This window comes from Callithrix jacchus, chromosome 1, assembly GCF_049354715.1.
Source record: "Callithrix jacchus isolate 240 chromosome 1, calJac240_pri, whole genome shotgun sequence".
NCBI classification, from domain to species: Eukaryota; Metazoa; Chordata; class Mammalia; order Primates; family Cebidae; genus Callithrix; species Callithrix jacchus.
Genome location: NC_133502.1, coordinates 80,438,405 through 80,465,467, shown reverse-complemented (window position 1 = coordinate 80,465,467; position 27,063 = coordinate 80,438,405). Strand labels below are relative to the sequence as shown.

Below are 27,063 nucleotides of genomic sequence, written 5' to 3'. Positions count from 1 at the left end.
CACCACACACATACACACACCCCACATACATCATACACACACCACACACCCCCCACAACACACAACACACTACACATTGCATACACACACTCATATCACACACATCACACAACATACTACATACACCACAAACACACAACACATACATACCACACCACACACAAACCACAAAACATACCATACTCACACATCACATCCCACACAACACACATATACCACAAAGCACATTACACACACCACACACATCAGATACACTTCACACAGCCTACTGCACATGCACACACCACATATACATGCCACACACACCGCACACACACACACACACACAGCACACATGCACGTGGAGCCTCTGCACAAAGACCTCTTTAACCAAGTGCGTATTTCCCACTCCACTCTCTCTAAGCATGGAGGAAAGTGCTCACACCTAAAAAGGGTTTCCTTGTGGTGAAGGAGCAAAGAAAGTTCCTGCTGCCCCAGGACTCTCTAGAAAGTCTGGCAGAGGTAATGGCTCTGGGCAGAGGTGTCAGAAAAAACAAACAGCATTTCCCTCTGGCCTGCGGGACCCTCTCGGAGCCCGCAGCCCCCGCTCCGCCCGCAGCCCCCAGCCCTCGTTGCCATGGAGAGCGGCCTGCGCACACAGGCCGGCGCCCCTCATCCTCCTGCTGGCTCTCCGCGGGCGGCTTTGTCAGGGCTCAGCGCGTCCCTGCAGCTGCTGGGAGAGGAGGAGACTGGGCGGCTGCCTGTGGGTGCCGCGGATCGTCGGGGCGGGCCAGGGAGGCGGGACCCTCCGCAGAACCCCAGGGCTTCATTCTTGGGCTAATTGGCTCGGGAAGCACAACCAGGTCCTCCAGATCGCCAAGGAGACCCCAGCCTCCTGTGGCGCGCTGTGACCGTCCGCCCCGGGGCTCCTCTGGAAGTGGCTCGGCAAGCACAGAGTTTGCCAGTGTGGGGCTGGGGGAGCCTCTGCGTTCCTGTTTGCTTTGTAAATGATTTTCATCCCCAGAGGAAGGCGGTGAGTAGGTTACATTGGAAAAGGTGGAGATTTTCGCTTGTTTCAGGTGGCTTTGAGATACTATGTGGGGTCATTTTTCTGGGTGTCCGGGACTGAGCAGGGCTTCTTCAGGGGGCGGGCTGGCGGGACCCTTCCGCAGGAGGAGATGTCTGTCTGGTGTGTGGTTTTATGAGGTGTTTCTTTTCATTTTTTTTCTTTGAAACGGGAGTCTTGCTCTGTCGCCCAGGCTGGAGTGCAGTGGCGGGATCTCAGCTCACTGCAACCCCCGCCTCCCGGGTTCAAGTGATTCTTCTGCCTCAGCCTCCCGAGTAGCTGGGATTACAGGCGTGCGCCACCACACCTGGCTAACTTCTGTATTTTTTAATAGAGACGGGGTTTCACCACATTGGCCAGGCTGCTCTTGAACTCCTGACCTCATTATCTGCCTGCCTCAGCCTCCCAAAGTGTTGGGATTACAGGCTGAGCCACTGCTCCCGGCCGGATGAGAGGTTTTAATTAGCTCTCTGCCCCCTCCTGAGCACAGCCCAGTCGAGTCTGAACTGAAGAAGACCACCTTGGCAGTCCTCAAGGTGGGTCCTGGGGCCCCTGGCTCTGGAACTGGTTTCTCCAGGATACCTACTGAATAAGGACTTTAGGCTGGACTGTGACGAGATCTGTTTTATATCTGGATTTCTCCATCCTTGCCCATTCTTCCCATTTCTTTTCAAATGAATGGGAAAGGAAAATAGTCTGTTTGAAAAAAGGAACACATGCCATCCTGGGTGGTTCCCATGGCAACAGGACCCCTTGTCAGATGCCAGGATTGTCTTTTCTTTTTGTTGCTTTACTCTTGCCACTCGGCATTTCCCCTAAGTGTCACCTCTTGTAAGGGAGAAAATAAAACCAGGGTGAAACAGGGTGCCTTGGTGATGCTAGGCGGAAGTTTGACGTTCATTAAGACAACTGAGTCTTCCAATAGACAGGAGCAGAAAGAGGCAGCAAGGCCGGCTGTGCCCCTTTTGTGGTTCGTGCCTCTGGTCTTTGGGGATCCAGGTCGTCCTGGCTCTTTGACTGCGTGTTTCCTATGCTCTGTGTCCGTGAATCAGGACAGTTAGAATGTTGTCATTTTTGGGGATGGCTGGGAAATACAGGTATCATTGCCTAAAATCAGTTTGAAGTGTAAACGATGAGTGTGTGTTTTGCATCTATGTACGTGTGTGCACAGGATTTAATGTTGTGAACTATTAGGATGACAGCAAACCCCGGCCTCAGTGAGGCTGACCCTCTTTTTCATATTGTGTGGAAAAGTTAAACATTTCTCAGCAGCAGAGAAACCTGGCTATGTTCTGGCTGCTGCCCATGGCTCTTCTTCCCAGGCCCTTGTGTTGGGGCAGCGGGTGGTCAGCTGAAGGCCAGCTGGCTTTGGACACAACGCCTCCTCTGTGTTGTACCCAGGGTCCCAACTCACTCACTGAGAGTCAGTGGCTCACACCATCTGTTCTGGGGTTGGGCTGTGTCCCAAGTGCCCCTCCTCATCCTCAGACCTCAGGACTCAGTAGGCAGAGGTTGGGCTGGGGCTGGAGGCCTCAGTTTCCTTATCTGCAAAGTGAGGGTTATGACAGCTCATCCCTTGGGCCTTTAGGTGGGCTCCTAGAGGACTGCAGGCTTCTCCAAGCCCATCATCGTCCTGGCTTTGCTCTGGTAACCACAGACAGGGGGTCACACAGGGCACATCCTTTTGTCACCATGGAGCATACATGCTGAGGGACCCCTGGAAAGGGGAACAAGTGTGGAAGGAAATCTGGCCCCATCCTGTGGATCAGTGCCTCGGTTTTCCCATCTGTAAATGGGGTCATGTGTCACCCATTGGCGGCTTGCTGTTGGGTGAAAGATCCGAGGACTGCATTTGCGCTGTATGTAATCTGTACAGAAATCTCTCATCCTCCACAGCGTCTGGCAAGCGCCTGCCGGTCCACTCCGGCTATGGGGGAGATGAGGGCCCATTTCCCCATCATTCCTGTGCACTCCTTCCCAAGCTCATGAGCACCAGTGCTGACTCAGTTCTGCAGCGTCAGGTCAGCCTTGGGTGTCCGCATTCACCACGACATCCCAAGGAAGGGGTGCCCAGAGAGCTGTGTGTGGGATCCTCAGGGACAGGATGGGTTTGAGGGGTAGGCATGGCTCCACAGTCTCAGGTTGCCCATGGCCACCAGGCAGCGGCTCTTGGCCCTGAGTATATCTGTGTGGCCCAAGAAGAGGTGAGGTGCTTGTGTGTGCAGAATGGAGAAAGACTCAGGCTTTCTCCATAGCACCTCTGTCCGAGTGCTGGTGAGGGGTGGAGCTTCCTCCTCTCACCACAACCCACTAAGGAGCCTAGCAGGGAGCTATCCTGCTGCCCAAGGAGCTCTGTGCCCACCGGCAGGGACTCAACTACCAACCAACTAACCAACAGCTGACCAGCTAACCAACCAACGAATTCATCAGCTCCCTTCCTCCTTTCTGTTTTCTCCTTTTCCTCCTACCCCCTTTTCCTCGCTCCCTTCCTCCCTCCTTTCTTTCCTTCCTCTTTTTTTTTTTCTTTTTCTCCTCCCTTCCTCTGTTCACCTGTCATTCCAGGAAGGATCTGATTCAGCATAGAGGGCGAAGGATAAGAAGAAGTAGATGAATAAAAAGTAAAAGCAGGTTGGATTTGCCAGACAGAACTTGTCATGGGGATGGTAAAGTCCCAGGATGCTGGGAGGCTCTGGCCCCATGCAGCTTGGCGGTCCCTGCTCACAGAAGCCGGGACTCTTCCGTGCGGATTCTGGACTTGGACCAACACTCCCGGGTTCCTGACTGAGGGTGGGGAAAGAAGAGGGCAGGAGGGGTTAATTCAAGGCTGGCAAATGTAGCTCAAGTCCCTTTTATCCCCTGATAGGGTCCTCATGAGCTGTGGAGGCTGTGGTGGTCTGTGGCTACAGCACCTGGTGACATTTGGTCTAAATAATTAAATCTAGGGCTGGGCGAGGTGGCTCATGCCTGTAATCCCAGCATTTTGGGAGGCCAATGCGGGCAGATCACGAGGTCGGGAGATCAAGATCATCCTGGCCAACTTGGTGAAACCCCGTCTCTACTAAAATACAAAAAGAATTAGCCGGGCATGGTGGCACGTGCTTGTAGTCCCAGCTATACAGGAGGCTGAGGCAGGGGAATCGCTTGAACCAGGCGATGGAGGATGCAGTGAGCCGAGATCATGCCACTACGCTACGGCCTAGGTGGCAGAACAAGACTCTGTCTCAAAAAAAAAAAAAAAAGAGAATTAAATCCAGATGCAAATGAGTCCACCTTGGAGGGATCTGTGGATGACAGCCCCTAAGTGACCTGGGGTTGGCTAGGGACAGAGTGCTGCCCTCTCTGCCTGGGCAGCTGGAAATGGAGCAAGGGCCCTTGTTGTGCCACATCCCCTGAGTGCTGACGAAGAGAAGGGCAGCAGATGCAGCCCCGTTCAGCGCTGGAGATTCACTTCTCCCTGAGATCTGGCTGCCCCCGACCTGCCTGGGCCCTGAGGAGAATGAGGAGAGGCGAGGGTGCCTAGGAGAAAGGCCGTAGAGGTGGAGGGAGCCCTGCAGGCTGAGGGTTGTGGCCAGGGGCTGCCGAGACCCCAGGCTGCTCTGGGGTTCCGCTCTAGGTCTTGTGTGTTCGTGAGGGAATTCCAACAGGCCTTTTAGAAATTCAGCCGTGGGGTTTTTAGAAGGAAAATGGTATATAGCATACTAATATGCACTTGTTGAATAAATGCATGAAGAAGGCCTTTTATTTTTCTGATAACTGATATCCAGTAATTCTAAGTGTTCCTGCTTGTCTTCTCTGGGTAAATTATTTTGCTTCTCAGAATATGCCAGCTAGACACAACCCATTAGGTAGAATTTTTTGTTGACATTGTAACTTCCTAAAATAAAGTCATGTAGCCGAGCAGGATGGCTCATGTCTGTAATCCCAGCACTTTGAGAGGCCGAGGTGGGTGGATGGTTTGAGCCCAGGAATTCGAGACCAGCCTGGGCAACATGGCGAAACCCTTCTCTACGAAAAATACAAAAATAAGCCAGGTGTGGTGGCATGTGCCTGTAGTCCCAGCTACTCGGGAAACTGAGGTGGGAGGATAGCTTGAGCCGAGTTTGAGGCTGCAGTGAGCCGTGATTGTGCCACTGCACTCCAGCCTGGGTGACGAGTGAGACCCTGTCTCAAACAAATTAATTAATTAAAGTTGTGTAGATTTTGCCATATGTGGGGTTGTGTCTGATCACTCTTACGTTCTTGGTCCTTGAAACACCAGTGCCCGAAGGATTCATATAGCTGCAGAGGTGGTAAACTGAATGAATAAACCTGCTGGCCTTTGACCATGCAAAGTAGATGCAGAGTAGGCTTGGGGGGATCCCAGTCAGTAGATCCTGACTTTACAGCTGCAGAGAGGATGCTCTTGTCCCCCAGTTCCAGGGCAGACAAAATCTGAGGGTCTAGGATCTTCAGTGGGAAAAGGGCCATCTGGCACTTTGACCCTCTCCCTGATCTTCTTTTTAAACAAGTTCCAGAAAAATTTGTCTGCAAAACAAACTGTGCTGCATAAGGAATAATTCATTGCCATAATTCAGCTCATATGTGGCGGCAAAGTGGGTGACCAGACCACAACTCTGTTTATTTTCAAGTATGCAAAGGAGATATACACATATCGTTGTTGAAAATCAAAATGTTTTAAAGCTGAAGCCCCCTCACCCCCGATCCATCCTCTACCCTCCAATCCTATGGCCCTCCTTAACTTGTGAAGGTTGAGCAAGTGTGGCTCAAACCTCTCCCTCCTCCTCTCTCTTCCTCCCTCCCTCCCTTCTTTCTCTTTGTCCTTCTTTGTTTCTTTCCTTCCCTTTTCCCTTCCTTCCTTCCTTCCTTCTTTCCTTTTTTTTCTCCCTTAAGATAGTGTTGCTGGGATCACCCTTAGGTGCCTCTAATTCTAACCTTTCTGGTTACTTCCTCCCCCAGGTCCCCTAGCTCAGCGTCTGCCCTTAAAGGAAACCTAAATAAACATGTGCTGTTGAAGTCTGAATAGTCTTTGGTTGATCAGGAGCTTAGACTAAAGGACTGGATAGTAAAGGGTGGATCCAAGTGATTGTGAGAATTCCATCTGGCAGAATGTGGTGTCTGGATTGGACATGGGGCGCAGAGGAAGGGAGCCCGCACCTCCCAGGGCCTATGAGGGCTTCTGGTTGACGCTGTGCAGCTGCCCCATAACAATGCTGGAATTATCCTTTATTCAGGGCCTGTTTGCGTGGGGGCGTGGCCACCCCTTTATTGCCTTATTTTTTAATGTATATCATTCTCTATTTACACATTGATAATTTTTTTCTACAGAGTAAAAGAAGAAATGCACCAGACGCAGCACTTTCGTGTAAGCGTAGGCACATCAGGGCTCTTTGTTAAGGAGAAGAAACAATCGCTTCCACTTGAGGCTCTGATGGTATCCTAGCCAACTGCCAGAGCCACTCTGTAATTACGCCTCCCAAGTGGAAAGCTCTCAAAATGCCACTTGGTCTAAGAGTCTGAAGCTGGGATTGCCTCTCCACTTTGGCTAAGATGACTAAAGCATCACATATTTTTAAAGCAACTTTAAAGAAAAGAGGTACAGTGAGTGATGACTAGCCAGCTCCTTGCTGCTCCCGCAGTAGCATTTTACACGCATTTTCCCAGAGAGCCCCCAGGGACTTGGTGTCCAGGGCTATTTTCCCCATGTTGGGGTGAAGGGGTTCACGCAATGTCACCTGCACATAGGCCTCACAGTTCCAGCTCTGGGCTTGTCCACCCTGCCAGCTGCCTGCCCAGGAGGAAGGCAGGTCAAGTTAAGGGCAATGCCAAGGTTTAGGAAATACTATCTGTCTTTGGACCAAATGTAATTTCAGTTTAAAGCAACCTAGAAAAGGTTTTGCAAAAAGTGTGTTTTCAGAAAGCAGAATTACACTCAGCATCCCTTCTTTTTTGGTTTCTCAACCATATCTTTCCTTACAGAGATTTAGGACAGCTAAGTAGAAATTAAATTTTCCATACGTAAACAGGCATGGAGACAGCTGGCTTTCGTTGGGCGAGAGTTCCCGGCTGGGAATCTCCAATGAACAGCTTCCACTCTCTTATTTTTAAACAGGTTGGCTTTCCTCCCAATTGCAAATATCATAAATGTTCTTTGTAGAAATTTATATGTTACTGAGAAGCATCAAGAAGCAAATGAAAATTCCTGGAAGCTCACCACTCAGAGACAGCCACTGGAGTCGGGGTTCCATACACCTCTCTCTGGTGAGCTTCCATTTCCTTGGGTCTTGTCTATTGTTAGGTCACATGTTCAGTAGGATTTGTCTTGGAGCCTGAACACTGACAAAGGTACACCACCCCCTGCCCCGTGCAAAGCCCCATGGGAATGTCTACTCTGGTCCCACCCACTTCCTGACCGGGCTAGTGTGGTATTTTTGTGGCTTTCCCCTGTCTCATCAAAAGAATGAGAGTAACTCAACATAGACACTTTGTCCAATCCTTGGGTCTGAAGGGTTCTGGGAAGGATCCAGGACCTGTGGTTCTCGGTTCCCAAAAGCAGGCAGGTGATTGGAGAAGCAGCCGGGCTCTGAGCCCTGGGCCCATGTGGCCCAAATGACTGGCCGTGACTCTAATAAATGAACAGAAGGGCAGGGGCCAGGGTCACCTTGCATAGGAGGAGCGGCAGCCAGGAGGGTCTCTGCAGGCCAGAGCCGCTCCTTCCTCAGGGGCCATCTCCTGAGCCTGCTGAGTATTCTCGTATTCTATGCACTGCTCAGCAAATGGTTGTGGACCGACTGACTGATGGCATTTTGGTCTCTCTGAACATTAGTGTTCTGGTCACTGAATAGGAAGGACTCTTACTTCCAAGCTTGTTACTCCCCTGAGCTCCTGGCTCTCTGGTTCTCCTTTGTCCTGCACCTTGGGCTAAGATGCAACCAAGACGGCTAGTGTCCTAGAGACCATTCCCAAGGCTGGGAATGAGGCTGAGAGGCTGCAAGGGCTGGGTTCCAGTCCGGCCAACTCTGAGATGACGCTGAGGATTCCAGCTTTACTGTGAGTCACTCATCGGCTCACTGCTTCTCCTAAGAGCCAAGGGTTGCCACTAGCTGGTTTTTGAATTAAACTTTTTGTTTTGAAATGACTGTACAGACACATGCAGTTAGAAGAGATAAAGCAGAGATGCTGTGGGCCTTTACCCAGGCTTCCCCAGTGGTAACGGCTTGCAAAATGGTATAGGACCATATCGCAGCTCAGACATTGACACTGGTGCAGTCAAGACACGGAGCAGCCCCCGCACAGGGAGACTCCTGTACCCCCCTTCCTGTCCACATCTGCTCCCTGCCTGCCCCTGACAGCAGCCAGTCTGTTCTGTTTCTACAGTTTTTTCATTTTGAGAATTTTATGTAAATGGAATCACGTACACGTAACATTTTGAAATTATCTTTTTTTTCCACCAGCGTAATTCCATGGAATTCGTCTGAGGGAATTCATCCAGGGGAGTCATGACACATCCAGGCTGTTCTGTGTGTCAATAGTGTTTCCTTGTTACTGTTGAGTGCTGTTGTGTGACATGGATGTACCTCAGTTAATGTGTAAATGGCAACATAGTTTTCATTTCCATGTCTGCATGTTCATTGCCAGTATACACAAATTCAGGTGATTTTTGTAACTTGATTTTGTATCCCTGACCTTGCTGAACTCACATGCTAGGGAGTTTTTTCTTTTCTTTTCTTTTCTTTTTTAGACAGAGTTTTGCTCTTGTTGCCCAGGCTGGAGTACAATGGCACAATCTCGGCTCACTGCAACCTCCGCCTCCCAGGTTCAAGTGATTCTCCTGCCTGAGCCTCCCAAGTAGCTAGGATTACAGGCACCCACCACCACACCCAGCTAATTTTTTTTTTTTGTTTGTTTGTTTGTATTTTTAGTAGAGACAGGGTTTCACTGTGTTGGCCAGGCTGGTCTCGAACTCCTGACCTCAGGTGATGCGCCCATCTCAGCCTCCCAAAGTGCTAGATTACAGGCATGAGCCACCGTGCCTCTCTCTTTTTTTTTTTTTGGTTTGTTTGTTTCTTGGCATTTTCTTTGTAGACAATCATGTCATCTGCAAACATGGACAATTTTATTTCTTTCTTTTTGCTCGGCATGCATTTTAGCTCCTGTTCTTGCTTTATTGCACTGGCTAGAACCTTCTCCTTCTCCGCTATGCTGAATGAGAGTGGTGAGGGCAGGCAACCTTGTCTTGTTCTCACTTTGGGGGATTATTATGGGCTGAACTGTGTCCCTACAAAATACACATTGAAGCTCTAATCCTCAGTATCTCCGAATGTGACTGGGTTGGAGATGGGACCTTTAAAGAGGTGACTCAGTTTAAACGAGGCGCTGAGAGTAGGTGCTGATCTGTCATGACTGGCGTCCAATAAGAAGTAGTGAGGACTCATAGAGGGACAACCAGGTGAGGACACGGGGAGATGATGGCTGTCTACAAGCCAGGAGAGAGGCCGCTGGAGACCAACCCTGCCGACACCTTGATCTCAGAGTTCCAGCCTCCAGGAAAGCAAATTTTTGACCTTTCAGCCACCTAGATAATAAGACTTTGTTATAGCAACCATGATAAACTAAGACACTGTCCTCCAGAGTGCCACAGGGCACTCTGTTCTGAATTCAGAAACTAGTTCTCCCCGTCCTTGAACTTCATCTAACAGTCTTTTGTGTCTGGCTTCTTTTGAGATCCATCCATATAGTCTTGCTCTGTCTCCTAGGCTGGAGTGCAGTGGTGAAATCATAGCTCACTGCAACCTCGACCTCCTGGGTGCAAGCAATCTCCTGCCTCAGCCTCCAAGTAGCTGGAACTACAGGCACATACCACCACACCGAGCTCTACATCGTTGTTATATCAGTGACTTATTCCTTTTTATTGCTGAATCTTATTCTATCCATATTATGGCTCCACCACACTTACTTATGATGCATTCCCCAGTTGTTGGACATTTGAGTTGTTTCCAGCTTTGAGTTATGAATACAGCTGCCATGTACATTTGTGTACAGGTCTTTGTGTGAACAGATGTTTTCTTTTCTCTTGGGTAGATACAGAGGAGTGCAATTGCTGCATCATTGGGAAGGTGTATGTTTAACTTTGTAAGAAAATGCCAAACAGTTTTCCAAAGTGGTTGTATAATTTTCTGCTTCCACCGGCATGAGAATTTCACACTGAGAGTTATGTTGGCTCCACAGCCTTGCCAGCACGTGGCATTATCAGTCTTTTTCCCTGTAGCCATTCTGATGGGGCTGTAATATACCTCAGTGTGGTTTTGAGTTTCCCTCATGGAAGGCAGTATTGCCCACCAGCTCATACACTTATTTTCTATTTAGGTAACTTAAGTCAAATGCCTGTTCCAGTTTTTTTCTCATTTTAAAAATGGAATCATTTGTCTTTTTTAATTAATTTATAGGAATCTTTATGTATTCTGGACACAAATCTGTTGTCAGATATATGTATTGCAAATGTTTTCTCTCAGTCTGAGGTTTGCCTTTGAAATTTTTTGTTTTTTTATTTTTAATTTTTTTTTAGATGAAGTCTTGCTCTGTTGCCCAGGCTGAAGTGCATTAGCGTGATCTTTGCTCACTGCAACTTCCATCTCCCAGGTTCAAGTGATTCTCCTGCCTCAGTCTCCAGAGTAGCTGGGATTACAGGTGTGCACCACTATGCCTGGCTAATTTTTGTATGTTTGTAGAGAGAGGGTTTCACCATGTTGGCCAGCCTGGTCTCAAACTCTTGACCTCAGGTGATCTGCCCACCTAAGCCTCCCAAAGTGGTGGGATTACAGGTGTGAGCCACTGCACCCCACCACCTTTGAAATGTTTTAAAAGACTTTATTTATTTATTTATTTATTTATTTATTTATTTATTTATTTATTTATATATTTTGAGACAGGGTCTCATTCTGTTACCCAGGCTGGAGTGCAGTGGCATGATCTTGGCTCACTGCAACCTCCGCCTCCCAGGTGCAAGCTATTCTCCTGCCTCAGCCTCCCGAGTAGGTGGGATTACACCACCACGCCCACCTAATTTTTGTATTTTTAGTAGAGACAGGGTTTCACTGTGTTGGCCAGACTGGTCTCAAACTCCTGACCTCAGGTAATCCTCCCACCTTGGCCTCCTAAAGTGCTGGGATTACAGGCGTGAGCCACTGCGCCCAACCTTAAAGATGTAATTTTTTAATAGCAGTTTTGCATTCACAGTAAAATTGAGAGGAAGGTACGGAGATTTTCCATCTATTCCCTGACCCCACACATTCAGAGACACCCTTTTTTATCAACATCCTTCACAGAGAGACATTTGTTACAATTGATGAACCTGCACTGACACATCATTATCACCCAGAATCCGCATGTGGCTGGCCTTTTCATGTTCCAATGGTGCCTTTTGATAAGCAGAAGTTTTCTATGTTGATGAAGCATGTTTTCATGTTGAAGAAGTTGTTTACCAAGTTTTTTTGGGTGTGTAGCTTGGTGCCTTTTAGACTCTAATAAATCATTGCCAACCTCGAATTCATGAATATTTTCACCTATGTGTTTTTAGAAGCTTTACAGTTTTAGCATTCGCAGTTAAGGCTTTGATTCTGGTTATTTTCCGTATATAGTGTAAGCAGTCAAGGTTCATTTTTTGGTACGGCTGTCTAAACATTCCATTACTATTTGTTGAAAGGATGTATCTTTCCCCATTGATAGTATACTGGCACCTTCATTGAAAATTAAACAAATGAATGAAAATCGAAAATCTATTAGTTCTGTTGATTTATTTCTCTAACCTTATGTTGATACCACATTGTCTTGCTTTTGAAATTTATTTTATTTGTTTAATTATAACTATAAGTTGATAAAATATAATTACTATAGTAAGTTTTGAAATAGGGTAATTAGTTGAACTCGTTCTCTGTTTCTGAACCTTCAGCACATCTCTGACATTGGGCAAGACTCAGTGGCTCATGTGTATAAATCCTAGCACTCTGCAGGGCTGAGGTGGGAGGGTTGCCTGAGCCCAGGAGTTCAAGATCAGCCTGGGAAACATAGCCAGACTCCATCTCTGCAAATAATAAAAACTTAGTCAGGAATAGTTGCACACACCTGTGGTCTCAGATACTCAGGAAGCTGAGGTGGGAGGATCCCTTGAGCACAGGAGGTCGAGGCTACATGAGTCATGATTTCTCCTGTGCACTTCAGCCTGGGCAACAGAGGGAAATCCTGTCTAAAAAAAAAACAAAAAACTGCCCTGATAAGGCTGTACAAAATGTCTTTGCTCATTGGTGTGGGTGTTTTGGAAGGTTGATGGCTAAGGCGAGTGTCCCTTATGCCCCCATGTTTCCAAGACCACCTGTCCCGGTGTCTGCTGTACCCCATGCTCTCATTTCTCTATGTCCATGTGGCTCCACATTCCTCATGCCTGCGTGTTCTCGTTCCCCATGTCCCCATAGCCTCCACATCTCCATATTGATGATGTTCCCATGTCCCTCATGTCCCAAAGTCCCTGTGTTCCCATGTCTCCATATACCCATGTCTCCATATTCTTCATGTCTCCATGTCCCATTTTCCCATGTCATGTCCCCATGTCCTCATGTCCTCATATCTCCATGTCCTCTATGTCCTCATGTTCTTGTGCCTTCAGGTTCCCAGGTTCCCCATGTTCACTTATCATCATGTCCCCATGTCTCCATGACCTCCGCTCCCTATGTTCTCATGTCCTCAAATGCCCATATCCTCATGTCCTCTATGTCCTGTCATCATGTCACCATGTCTGCATGTCTCTATATCCCTTATGTCCCCAAGTCCCCCATCCCCATGTCCTCATTCCCTCATGCCTCCTATCCCCACATCCTCATGTCTCCCATAAACTAGCCTAGAGCAGGGTTGACTTATGCTGTGTGATTGGTAAATATAAGCTGCTTTCCTCCTTAAACTTTCCATTCATGGCCAGGTGCGGTGGCTCACGCCTATAATCTCAGCACTTTGGAAAGCTAAGGCAGGTGGATCATGAGGTCAAGAGATAGAGACCATCCTGGCCAACATGGTGAAACCCTGTCTCTAATAAAAATACAAAAATTAGCTGGATGTGGTGGGGCCCGCCCCATACTTGGGAGACCCCACCACATACTTGGGAGGCTGAGGCAGGAGAATCGCTTGAACCCAGGGGGTGGAGGCTGCGGTGAGCTGAGACTGTGCCACTATACTTCAGCCTGGTGACAGGGCAAGACTCCGTCTCAAAAACAAAAAACAAAAAAAACCTTCCATTCAAAGTGTACAGAATAACCATGAGTAACATGGCTTCTCTGAAAAAATGCAGCCCAAGTGTAACTATTAGATGTCAGGTGGACACTTTGCCCCACAGAGGATAAGATAAACTGGTTGCAATCTTGGAAAGGAATGGGGTATAACGGTTAGGGCCAGCTGGCTGCTGTAACAGTCCCAGGCTTAGTCATAGTCCGGTGCTGGCAATGGGAGAGTTGTGAGGGCTCTGTTCCATGAAGTCAGAGGGGGAACACTCACCCACCAGGAGAGAGATCCAGGGAGAGCACTCACTCATCAGGGGAAAGCCCCTCGGTCAGCTGAGAGAAATTCGGCCAGGGTATGCGGAACAGGGTAGGGTCCCTGGGCCACCCTCCTGGTGAGTGGGTGCTCCTGCTGGTTAACAGTTTTCTGCCCATAGGCTCTCTCAATCCTGGCCTCTGCAGTCCTACACAGGCCCCTCTGTGTCCTAGACTTCAGAGCTCCTCTGCCCCACATGGCCAGCTTTCCTGGAAGACAGGGCTGGGGGTCCCTGGGACAAAGGAGGAGTCCTGGGGAAACCCCTTTCTCATCAATGGTGTCTACCCCTCATGAAGTGAGCCACCTGGGGGAGGATGAGCAGCACCCCTGAGGGACAGGCTGAGGGACACTGGAGGCAGAGGGGCACTGGACTCTGCAGAGCCTATGACTCCATGAAGTTATTCAGGTTCCTTGATATTGAACAGCAGCAGTGGATCATCACTGTGGCCCCAGGAGCCCTCCATGGTCACTAGGAGCCCTCCAGGGTAGAGGACTCATTTGAGCCATTGGGACATGAGTGAAATAATTGGTCAGAGAAATTGGAATATGTGCTGATACTTACTGGTGGCTGCTTCTCCACTGTGGGCTGATCCCACCCCCCTCCAACAGGTCGCCTCTGCCCTTTTTCCAGATGAAAAAATACTACATCACTGGCTGGGCGCAGTGGCTTACACATGTAATCCCAGCACTTTGGGAGGCCGAGGAGGGTGGTTCACAAGATCAAGAGATCGAAACCATCCCGGCCAACATGGTAAAATCCTGTCTCTACTAAAAATACAAAAATTAGCTGGGTGTAGTGGCACATGCCTGTAATCTCAGCTACTTGGGAGGCTGAGGCAGGAGAATTGCTGGAACCTGGGAGGAAGAGGTTGCAGTGAGTTGAGATTGCACCACTGTACTCCAGCCTGGCAACAGAGCAAGACTCTGTCTCAAAAAAAAAAATGAAAGAAAGAAAAGAAAAGAAAAGACTGCATCACTTTAAAACAACAGCAAGCACTTCACTCTTTAGTTTTGGTGGGCCAGGGATTGGGGTGTGGCTTGGCTATGGCTTGGGGATCTCTCATGAGGCTGCAGATGGTGGCTAGGCTGCATTGTCATCTGAAGGCCTAACTGAAACTGAGGATTATTTCCAAGGTGACTCATTCACACATGGCAAGTTGTTGCTGGTTGTTGGCTGGAGTGTCAGTTCCTCTCCATGTGGGCCTTTTATAGGGCTGCTTGAGTATCCTCACAACATGGCTCCCCCAGAGCAAGTTATTCAGGAAGGAAAGGCAAAAGCTACAGTGTTATGTATGGCCTGGTCTTGGAAGTCACCTTTATCATTTCTGCATGTCCTATTGTACATTAGTGTCCATAGGTCAGCTTTATTCACAGTAGGAGAGGCAGATACCAGAAGGTGATGATCACTGGGCCATTGGAGGGCTGGCTGCCACAAACATGTTCCTTTTTGAATGATGTCACTCCCCAGTGGAGGCACCACTTCCTCCCATTCACCCCCACCAGGGGTGACAGGACATTTGGCCTCAGTTCTACTTTTAAGCCACAAACCCCTCCCCACCCTCTTCTAGTCCCTCACCTGCCACAACCCCTCAGCTTTCAGGTCATCACAGCCAGCCTGCTACTGTGCTGCTAGAATTTATCTTGACCTTAGGACGACAGTTATGTATTCCTGGTGGACCTGGGTTTGTGTCCCTGGTCCGAATGGGACCCCACTGCTGGCCTCCTGTCACAGGGGACATCTGTAGAGGGGAAGCTGAACCAGGTGGTAGTGGCAGGCCCTACTGTCCTTCCTGGCCTAGGCTGGAAGCATCTAGATGGTCCAGGGCTGCCTCCTCAGGGGGCCCTGGTCCCTCAGGGAGCCAAGACCCAGGGGATTGGCTGGCAACGGGGATTCAGATGTCAGTGGCTCGGATCCCTTGAGTACCTACTATGGGCCAAGTCCTCGTTTCTCACAAAAACTTCCCCACATGCATCCCACATTTTCTCCATTTCATGGAGGAAGAATGGAGGCTTCAAGAAGTTCATCAACAGCCAGGTGCGGTGTCTGTAATCCCAGCGCTTTGGGAGGCCAAGGCAGACAAATTACCTGAGGTCAGGAGTTGAGACCAGCCTGGCCAATATGGTGAAACTTTATCTCCATTAAAAATACAAAAAATTAGCCAGGCATTGTGGTGGGCACCTGTAATCCCTGCTATTCAGAGGGTTGAGGCAGGAGAACCGCTTGAACCCAGAAGGGGAAGGTTGAAGTGAGCTGAGATTGTACCACTGCATTCCAGCCTGGGCAACAGAGTGAGATTCTGTCTCAAAAAAAAAAAGTTCAGCAATGTGGCTGAGGTTACACACCCATGGGTTGGAGCCCAGGTGACCCTGGCCTCCCCATCCCTGTCACAGCTAACTGTAGGTCCGCATCCTCACACAGGCAGGGATCAGTGGGGTCAGATGGAACCTGGGGACAAACTCCACATCACCTCAACCTGTAGCTTTTGGGAGGGGGGCACACCACTGTGACTGTGTCCTGAGCCTCAGTTTCCCTGTTGTCGGATGGGGGTAACCATACAGCCCCTCACAGGGGCATGAAGCCACCCAATGAGCAACCATCCATGGGGCACCTGTGGCAGTGCCTGGCACAGGGAAGCTGAGGCCCAGAGAAATTGCTTTTACTTATCATTTTATTTTTATTTTTAATTTTTTTTTGAGACAGAGTCTCGCTCTGTCCCCCAGGCTGGAGTTCAGTGGCACAATCTCAATTCACTGCAACCTCTACCTACAGGGTTCAAGTGGTCCTCCCACCTCAGCCTCCCGAGTAGCTGGGATTACAGGCATGCACCACATGCCCAGCTAATTTTTGTATTTTTAGTAGAGACAGGGTTTCACCATGTTGTCCAGGCTGGTCTCAAACTCCTGACCTCAAGTAATCCTCCCGTATTGGCCTCCCAAAGTGCTGGGATTTCGGGCATGAGCTGAGAAATTGCTTTAAAAAAATGAATTTAAGGCTGGATTAACAAGCATATTAAAATTGAGTCAGACTTTGCACTCTAAGCCCTTCGGGGCCCAATGTTATTATTTATTGATTCTCTCCCTAAAACAATGAGGGCACTCTCCTGGTGGGGGTGTTCAGCGGGGCAGGTGCTAGGCCTGCTGGAGCAGCCCTTGTGGGTCAGGTCTCCCAGGAAGCACCTTGAAATATCTGTTTGCAGGGGGCCTCCTCACTCTCTAACTTGTGGCCATTTCATTGTTCCCAACAAGAGGGTCTCAGGAAGCCTCTGATGGTGTTTCTGGGCTCTTTCTGGGTTTGTCTGCTCTAGGGCCGGCCCCCTCACTCCCGGCTGGGCCCCTCCTCTCTGACGATCCGTGGCAGATCTACTCAGAAAAGTCCACCCCGCAGAAGCAGGAGGATGACTGCTGCGGGTCCTCTGTGTGCAGCCCTGTTAACCTTTAAACCAGCACAGCCGCTGCGGCTGTGAGCCGAGTGCCTGGTCGGTGGAGAGCCGTGGATTGCATGTTTATTTGCTGTTGCCCCCACCACCCTGCAAGTCCCACCTTTGAGAACCAGTAAGCCGAGCTCTTCTTACCCCAGCGTGATGATGCGGAAATGCAAATACACCATCATGTTGTGACCTATATTGCGAAAATTAGAAAAGGGAAGTTGTGTTTTGCTATTGCACGAAGTTCAGCCCGGAGGAGAAACTCACTTGCCTTCGGAAGACGGGTGAGTGGGGTTGGGTCCTGAGGTCTTGGCAGAGCTCCGAGATCCTAACTGGTTTTGTGGGACTTTGGGGTGGTGGGAGCATTCTGGGCAGGAGCCATTTGAGGGAGACAGATGTTTTCAAGGCAGGAAGTAGTGGCACGGAATGGTGTCTTGTTTTTGTTCTGTCATCTTTCTCTGGGTTCCTGTAGCGCGATGTGTAAAAATTCAGAGTTATTGTGGGCCTTGAATGGCAAGTGTGAGAAGCCTTTGTGAACTGCCGAGTGCTGGCACAGTGTTGCCTATCATCTGGGGTTGGCTCAGGCTCTTATGAGGCGGATGGTGCCTACCTGTGCCCCCATTGAAGCCTGGCAGGGACCAGGCCCGAGGCTAACCAGATGCAGGGAGCCTTTTCCCATCGGCTGGCAGTGCACCAGCCAGGGCATCGAGACCACAGCCACCCCCTCTCATGTCACCAGGCCTGGGGGGCCAGGGGCAGTGCGAGCCTTCCTCTGCCTGAGCAGAGGTGAGTGATCCTAGACGTGTCCTGGGGGCTAGGCCTTCCCACACAGTGTGGCTCCAGAAGCTTCCTCTGCTCTGCAGTTTAGACAGCAGATGTGGGACTGTGTAGTATGGGGCTATGAGGAAGGAAGGCCGCGCCCACCAAAGGCTCCTCAGCACTCCGTGCTGTGCCTGGCAGTGTGGGGCAGGGGCGGGGCCGCCTGAAGATGCACATGGACTGATGGCAGGGTCTCAGTGGCAGTGGCAGCACAACCGATGCCACTGTGATTGTGCCCACTGTGCAGGGGGGCAACAAGGCCCGAGGGGCAGGGGCAGGTTTGGGTGGCACAGTAAGGCCACACTCATCTGTGAAGGGGGACTGAGGCGTGCCAGGCTCACTGTGGTTCAGGGCTGGACACGCTCTACAGGTGCCGCTGCCATTCAGACTGGCGCTTGCCAATGCCCAGGGTGGATGCTGGTCAGCCATTCTTGCAGGGGAGGAAACTGAGGCACAGAGCCGGCTTGCCCTGGGCCCCCCAGCCTGCAGAGTGTCTGACTGAGCCCCAGCACAAACCTTCACAACTTGCTCAGAGGCCCCAGAGCTGGGTGGGGCTGGCCGGTTGAGTGTGAAAGGGAGGAAGTGGTTTGTCCCCAACTGGGCTGTTACCAGAGGCCAGAGGCGGCCCTGATTCCACTCCTCAGTGGGCTGAGGTCAGTGTTTACATGAGAACCAGACCACCCAGTGTGCAAAGCCCCTCGGAGCTATACCAGGCAGAATGCCCTGCACACAGAGGCCTGCTGCCGTGTTCTCCAGAGGTTAGAGCTGAAATGACATTTTCCTGAGGATCCTCACTGCTGTCTGAGGATGGGCCTAACCATCCTGTTCTGCGACCCTCAAGGACTCCCGGCTTAGACCCTGGGCTAGAACAGTGACCTGGGAGTCACAGTTGCATTGCTGGGAGCTCCTGATACATCCTTCCCACCTGCACTAATGGGTCTCTCAGGAGCCCAGTTTACAGAAAAGGAAACTGAAGCCCCTCAGTAAGGGCAGTGCTGGGCAAGTGTGAAACCTAAGCAAAGATGGGACTGAGCTTGTGGAGCAAGGAGGCTTGGAGACGAGAGTGTGCTGAAAACAATGAACAAGGACAGGAGGAAGAACAGCACCGGGTACAGTGGTGCCTGCCTGTCCCTGGGCGGGATGACCATCAGCCCTGGGGACTGAGCCAGTCTGGGAGAAAGCAGGAGGTGAGGGGACCTTCATTCATCCCTGACTTTTCTACCCATGTGCTGCCTCACCTGTTCTGCAGATACTTTGGGTCCTGGTAGGTGACAAGGGGCCCATTGTCCAAGGAGGGAATCAGGGATGTGAGTTTGCCACGGTTGGGTCTGGCTGACTGCAAGAACAGTGCCGGGCAGGCCCTGTGTGAAATGGGGGCCTCCACGTCTGGGTCTGGGGACAAGCTGCCTGCTACCTGGTGACATGAAGCTATGCCCATGGTGCCTCCGTCCCCACATGTGAGATGAACAAGTGGGCTTCCTCACTCCCTCCTTCTGAGCTTGCCACCTGCTGGTGAGTGTCCTGGTCTCAGGAATGTAGCCCACAGGTAAATGGTTGCTGCATTTCCCGGAAGGCAAGTATTGAACCCCTAACAATAATCCCAGGCCTCCGGGATGGGGTCTCCCGCTCTGTGACGACAAGGCATGCTGTCCCTCGCCCCACCTCCCAGGTGGGGGTACCGCAGACTCAGACTTGGAAGGCGCACCTGTGGGCCCTGCCTGGGACCCACCCCACCTGGAGATCTGTGCGAGGCTCCTGCCCAGGGTGCCCAGTCTTCTGAGGAGCAGCAGTGGCTGTGCAAGGGGACCGAGGAAGGAGAACAAGAGTGTGTGAATGGGGGCAGAGCTATGAGGCTTCAGAAAGGGACAATGACAATCCTGCCTCCCCTGGACATCCCCCAGCTGGGCTGGGAGGTTGACAAGGAGGCTGGTGTGGGGTAGGGCCTTGCTCTTCGCACCTTGTCATTTTGGTGTGAATTCAAAAAACTTCTCATGAGAATCTTCTGAAATGCATACCTTTAAAAAAAGTTTTCTTTTTAATGTTGATAAAATACACATAACCTAAAACATAGCACCTCCATCTGTGGAGGAACACGGGGCGGGGGCCAGAGCACTTTTCCCCCCTGCTCACTGGCTGCTGTAATGGAGACACAAACAGTCCTAGGATGCCCTGGATTCTGGGGCATTCTAAATTTCTTCATGTTTGTGGATTTCTTCGGGGTGGGTGGTGGCAGCCCTGAGTGTCTGGGACCTGTTGCCTTGCTGAGTCCACAGTGGGCACAGCTCACCTGGGTCAGCAGCTCCAGCCTTGCTCACCTCAGGCAGCTCACGGCTTCCTAAAGGGAGAGCTGGGGTGGCTGGGTACAGAGAACTGACCTTGGCTCCCTCAGTGCCTCTGTGGAAATATAGGCATAGTCCTGGGCGGATCAGAGTGACCCAAGCCCAAGGGCTTCCAGTGCCTGCGTGCCAGGGCCAGCCTCTCTGAGACTCGGCATCTTCATATGAAGGACAGAAATGTCTCCTGTGAATGTGAGAAAGGGCTCGGCACTGACCCTCTGGGTGTACATGGGTGTGATCACATTATATGTGTGTATGTGTTGTCAACCTAGATAATCAAGAGAATCAGAATGTAGTTAAAAGAGAGTTTATTGAAGCACAAAGTTGAGGAATGCAGCCAGGGAGACACTTCCGACTTGCCTTGGGGAGTGTCTGGAGAACAAAAGAGAGGCTCGAGTGTTTAATGAAAAGAAAGGATGAATCAGGAGACGGGGTGGTATCCGTTGTTCATTGGGAACTCTCTTTGGTTCACAGAAATAATACTGGTTAGTGATTGGCCAGCCACTGTTGAACTACAGGGCATGTGGCATTTTAGGGCTACTTGGCATCTGTTAGTCTAGAGCCTGCATAGCAAGTGGTTTCAGGAGGGATCTATTTTGCTCGATGGGGAGTAGGATGTGACTGTGTTGTATTCCAGTGCTCTCAATGCCTGATTATATAAAGGGGCTGGCATTCCTCAGATAAAGGTCTTTTTATTTTTCAGCATACGTGTGCACACATGTGTATGTATGTGCACATGTGCTTTTGTATATGCATGTGTGCAGCTGCGCCTTGAACTCCAGGCAGTGGCCACACCAGCCCAGGAGGGTTGCTGCTGGCAAAGCCTTTGGCCGCAGAGGGGCTCTGTCCAGCTACAGGTTCCAAGGCGGCTCATCCCTCGCCTGCCCCTCTATCCAGCTGTCTTTGTTTTTCTATTCTCATTACCTCTTTTATTTTAAAGCAACACATACTCTGTAAAAAGTCACTGCAACAGAATAGAAGGAAGTGAAGTAACAATTAGGGGCTCCTCAACCCAGACTCCCCCTGTCAAGGACCCCCTAAAAATCTCACTTTTAACTTGATTACTTTATAAAGACCCTGTCTCCAAATACACCTGCATTCCAAGGTACTGGGGGCTAGGACTTCAGTGTGTGAATGGGGGTTACCAACAGGATCCATAACACAGGTGTTTGCAATGCAGAGTTGCAAACGCGAAGCTGGAGGTGAGTGTCCTTCATTTGGTTTGGTTCATCTGCTCTTGCACAAAAGCCCTTCGAGATAAGATGGGAGTGATTTGAGGGCCTCAAATGAGCACAGCACACCCTCCTCCTCTGGACAGGATATCGGGGGCCCAAGCTGCTCGAGCCTCCCAGGCTACAACCACACACCTCCTCACCTTGCCTCATGATCCATCCTCCCTTCTGTGGTAAGGAAACCGATGCTCAGGAATGAAACTCATCAAGTTTGTACAGTTCAAAGGCAATAAAAGTGAGATTTTTCTTTTTTTCTTGAGACAGAGTCTGGCTCTGTCCCCCAGGCTGGAGTGCAATGGGAAGATCTCTGCTCGCTGTAACCTCCGCCTCCCAGGTTCAAGCGATTCTCTTGCCTCAGCCTTTCAAGTAGCTGGGATTACAGGAGCCCACCACTACACCTGGCTAGGGTGGGATTTTTCTTGATCAGCCCCTGAGGTATCCTTGGCGTTACATACCATTGATGTATGAGTTTTAAGTGGACAGTTGGATAAACTTTGACATAGGGGTATGCCAGTGAATTCACCACAATCAAGGTAATGAGCGTGTGCAGCATCCCTCAAAGCTCTTATGCTCCTTTGTAAGTACCTCTCTGCCCCCCAGCCCCCTTCACCCACTCCCACACCACTTCCCCCACGCCAGCTCCACAGCCCTTCCCCTCCTTTCTAGGCACCCAACCTATCTGCTTCCTAGCACCATAGGCTACTTGGCACTTCCTAGAATTCTGTAATAATAAGAAAATGCTGTAGGTCTTCTTTGCCTCCTTTTGCTCAGCATAATTATTTCTAGATTCATCTATATTCTATTCCCTTTTTAAAAATGGTCTGAAAGATCTGACTGGACCCAGTGGCTCACACCTGTAATCCCAGCACTTTGGGAGGCTGAGGTGGGAGGATCACTCAAGGTCAGGAGCTTGAGACCAGCCTGGCCAACGTGGTGAAAAACTATCTCTGCTGAAAAAAAAATACAAAAATTAGCCAGATGTGGTGGGCACCTGCAATCCCAGCTACTCGGGAGGCTAAGGTGGGAGACTTGCTTGAACTTAGGAGGCAGAAAAAAAGTCTGAAAGATCTGTGTAGGATTAGCATCATTATTTCCTGAAATGTTTGTGGAATTCACCAGTGAAGATCTCTGTGCTTCAAGTTTTCTATGTGGGAAAAGTTTTAACTATAAGCATTTCTTGTGCTTGTTTTACATTGAGCTTCTTAGATGTATAGATTTTTAGTTTCCATCAAATCTAGAAAACTTGTTATTATTTCCTCAAATATTTTTTCTGTCCACCCCTTTTTGAGACTCCAAATACACATGTATTATATTCCTTGAAGTTTGCCCACGTTTCACTCTTGCTCTGTTTTCTCTGCATGTGTGGGTTTGATTTTGGGCAGCTTCTGTTCCTGTCTATTCAAATTCACTAATATTTCTTCTACAGTGTCTAATTGGCTGTTAATTCCTTCCAGTGTGTTTTTGGTCTCACACTTTGTAGTTTTCATTTCTGGAAGTTTAATGTGGGCCTTCTTATATCCTCCATGCCTCTACTGGACTTTAGAACAGAGTAGAACGTAGGCATGATAGCAGTTTTAATGTCCCTTTCTGCTAATTCCAATATCTATGTTAGTTTTGGGTCAGTTTATGTTGAATTTTTTCTCTTCATTATAGGTTATATCATCCCTTTTATGCATGCTCCACCATGCCTGGCTAATTTTTGTATTTTTAGTAGAGATGGGGTTTCTTCATGTTGGCCAGGCTGATCTTGAACTCCTGACCTCAAGTGATCCAACTGCCTTGGCCTCCCAAAATGCTGAGATTATAGGCATGAGCCACTGCACCTGGCCTATGCCTGGTAATTTCTTATTGGATCCCAGACTTTGTGAATTTTACCCTGCCATGCAGTAGATATTTTTGTAGTTCTAGAAATACTTTTTAAAAAAATCTTTGTTCAGGGATCCAGTTTTGTAAACACATGGCCTTTCTGTTAAGGGTTGTTAACATTTGCTAGGTGGGGCCAGAGCAGTGATGACTGCAGGGCTAATTTATCCATCATTCCTGAATCGAGACCTTCTGAGTATTCAATGCAATGCCCTGTAAACTGCGGGGCTTTTCAGGCTGGCTGGTGGGCAGAGGCATGTCCCTGCCCCGTGAAAGCTCCCTGTGGTCCTCGCAGGTGGTTCTTTTTTTGGCCTCGTGTGCTTTGCCCTGGCACACATGCCGAATGGTCGTCAAGGGGCCCCTCTGAGATCTACGGGTTCTCTCTCTCTGTGCAGCTCTCTCCTCTTCGGGGCTCCATCCTGTGGACTCTGGCCACCTTAGTCTTCCCAGTTCTGTCTTCTTAACTCAGAGAATCCACTGGGCTCCATGGAGCTCCCCTTCCCTGATCCATGGTCGGGAAATAGTTTCTGGGCAGTGAGCTGGGGCAGCAGGAGGGCTCACCTCATTCATTCCTGTCTCTCAGGGACCATGGTGCTTTACTGCTTAGTGTAGAGTCTTGCAAACTGTTGTTTTGTAGGTTTTGTCTATTTTTATTGCTGTTCCAGGTAAGGGTAAATCTGATTTCTATTACTCCATCCTGACCAGAAGTATAATTCTCCTGAGATGGGGTTGAACCAGGATCTGTCTTGCCAGACAGCTACCTTTGAACACACCAAGGCTGAGCAGAGCTCACATTCCATCCAGTGTATTTTTATTGCTGTGCCATATTTGACCTCTGGAAACCTGAGTTTATCTCTTGTGCTATGAGAAGAATGCAGCAAAACATGTATTTTCTGTTTAGAAATCTTAATATTGCCCCCCATTGAACTTGTTAGGAATGTGACAGTAGCCAATCAAATGCCCACCTGAGCGATTCTGGAGTCATTTAAAGAAATGTCCATTCAAAAGCCCCAAGAGAGCAAACACTCAGGAGCCTGTGCAGGGTGGGGGTGCTTCACCCGTGGAGCCTGTTGGGGGACGCTGCTGGGGCCCAGCCTATGCTACAACCTGCTCGGAGGCACACCTGCCTGCTCTAGGCAGCCAGGGCAGGCTCTGGGACAGCTGCCTCACTGTGTGCCTGTAACTTTGTGAAGCCTGTTTCTTCACTGCTTCTTTTTTATTCCACTTAGCAAGTGAGGCAGGAGCATGTAAAGCTGCTGGCAGAGGAATATCTGAGTGTGAGAGAGAGTGTGTGTGTGTGTGTGTGTGTGTGAGCGTGCGAGCATGTGCGTGTGAGTGAGCTTGTGTGTGTGTGTGGTGAGTGTGCATATGCGTGTGTGTGAGTGTGAGCCAGCACATCAAAGTGAGTGTTTGAGGAAGCCTCTCTGTGTATGCCTGGGGGAGGGTGTGAGGTATGGGCTGGGGAGGGGTCTGGCGATGCCTACCAGCGCACCTCACATTGGGCAGTGCTTGCATGTTCAAGGTGACCCTTCCCCTGGGCTACAGGATGCTGGGTGGCCAGGGACAAGCTCAGCCTGGTCCCAGAGTTTCCAGCCAAACAGGACACTGCCCACCCCACAGTGCATGGCTGCTGGTGCAGGCCCCACCCTTTTCTGGAGGCTTTGTGTGCCAGCCCGGGGTTGAGGATATGTCTCTGCAGATGCCCATGTCCCATTCCTAGGGTCTGCATGCTGGGCAGTGGCACGGAGCTTCACTCATCCACACCTCCCCAGAGCTGGGGCCTCTGGCTGCTCCAAATGCCAGTTGGAGAAGGTGGTTTTCTTCTCTTCTAGTGTCTTTTCAGTACCTCCTAAATGGCTCCACTTTGAACCTGCTGGGCAAGAAAGAGATTTTCAAGGAAACCCTCTACTCTGTGCCAACCCCTGCAGGCCAACCCCAGACCCCAGTGTGGACCCAGGTGCCTGTGCCCACCAACCCTCAGCACCCTCCTCAGAGAGGCTGGCAGCATCAGGTATGGGGATAAGTGACTGCCACTTGCAGCTGCAGTCCTCGGCTCCTTGGCAGCTGCGTCTTGGGTTCAAGAGGACAATTTGAAGGAATGGCAGTCTCCCTCTAGACCATCTCACTTTGCTCCTCCTCAGAGGTGCCTGGTGAATTTTCTGTGCACTTAGAATTGACCCCTGAATTTGGTCCATGAGAGGTGTGGTGGGCCAGTGTGATGTGTCTCCAGTGCACAGGAGGGAGGAGTCTGGGGGCAAAGACCTTGGTCCACATCCTCTGGCAGGACCTGCTTCCTTGCCCTGCCCTCCCCCAAGCCTGTTTCTTCACTGCTTCTTTTTTATTGCGCTTAGCAAGTGTGGCAGGAGCATGTAAAAGTGCTGGAAGAGGAATATCTGAGTGTGAGAGAGTGTGTGTGTATGTGAGCATGCGTGCATGTGCGTGAGTGAGCGTGTGTGTGTGAGTGTGCATGTGCGTGTGTGTGAGTGTGAGCCAGCACTATCTCCCCAAGGGAGATAGTAAAGACAGCTGGGACCTAGGATCCCTGGGGGCTGTTTTCTGACCTGTCCAGCAGGCAGCGGTTGGGAGGAAGTGGAGGAGGAGGACCCTGGCCTCACGTCCTGGGAGTATCCGAGGATTGGAAAGCACCACAGATGAGCTATAATCAGAAGCCACTGTGTTCCTGCTGGTTGTTGTCACTACTTTGGGCATATATCTTGAATATAGTTTGAATTTATTGAACAGCAGATAGCGTCACACCACAGGGTTACCTTTTTATGCAGAAGAAACTTAATTTTAAAACAAACCATTTTCCATTTTCTGTTCTCTAAAAGCCTGTCTGTACAAGACCCACCTGAAGCTGAGCAGGGCATTCACACTTCACACACAGCCCCCAGCCCACCTGCTCGAGGTTTTGGGGTAGAGGGCGGAGGCACAGCCTGGGGGCTGCATTTGGGAGGGCCAGTCCTTGGCTGGCTAGCACTGACTCAGGCTTGTTTCTCCCCTGCAGGAAGCCCCTGGCCAGCCTCCAACTGAGCCCAGTAAGCTCGGCTTTAAGGATGGAGTCAAGTGGGGTGTCCTCAACCCCTCCAGGACCCATTACTGCCCTAGGGGTGCCAGATGCTGGGCCTGGCAGTTCCTCCCTAGGGAAGCTCCAAGCGCTCCCTGTTGGGCCCAGGGCTCACTACGGGGGCCCTGGCAGCCCGGCTGCAGCAGGGGACGGCTCTCTAGACACGGCCCCCATGGGAGAGCAGAGTGGTAGTTTGAAGATCCCCAACCGGGACAGCGGGATCGACAGTCCATCCTCCAGTGTAGCTGGAGAGAACTTCCCCTGTGAGGAGGGCTCAGAGGCTGGCCCAAGCCCCACTGCGCGGGGGGCGCACCCAGAGATGGCCCTGCACAGCCAGGTCCCGAAGGTTACCCTCCAGGACGAGGCTGACAGCAATGTGGGTGAGGACCCTGACCCTGAGACCACTCCCCAGAAGGCTGACGAGGACACCGGCCTGGCCCAGGTAGGCCTCCCCTTCTCTGTCTCAGGCTGCAGGCCTTTCCTCGGGAGGGGTTTGGGGTTTTCAGTGGGCGTCACCCCACACCTTGTTTCCAGGAATGTGACGCACAGGCTGGCGCTGTGTGCAAGGGGAGGTCTTGTGATGCAGTCTCCCGAGAAAATCTCATGGGAAGAATCCATGCAGGCCATACCTGACAACTTGAGCAGTGACCTCAGTCCTGAGCCTCAGTTCCCACAACTGTGCAGTGGGCACCTCCCAACTCTG

General features: G+C 50.3%; 1 protein-coding gene across 8 annotated transcripts in view; it reads left to right on the top strand.

Moving 5' to 3' along the window:
* The first annotated feature begins 807 nt into the window (after positions 1–807).
* The window catches only part of FGD3 (FYVE, RhoGEF and PH domain containing 3), a 79,870-nt gene continuing 53,614 nt past the window's right edge, over positions 808–27,063 (top strand). For 3 of the 8 annotated variants that reach the window (XM_035301192.3, XM_035301163.3, XM_035301160.3), the window contains exons 1-2: positions 808–1,012; positions 26,301–26,802. In XM_035301192.3, coding sequence (XP_035157083.1) covers positions 987–1,012; positions 26,301–26,802 — 528 coding nt within the window. In that variant the 5' untranslated portion in view covers positions 808–986. Of the gene's footprint in view, positions 1,013–16,984; positions 17,328–25,125; positions 25,305–26,300; positions 26,803–27,063 lie in introns of those variants that run through there. The other 5 variants (XM_078348512.1, XM_078348494.1, XM_078348505.1 and 2 more) reach the window with 4 other exon arrangements.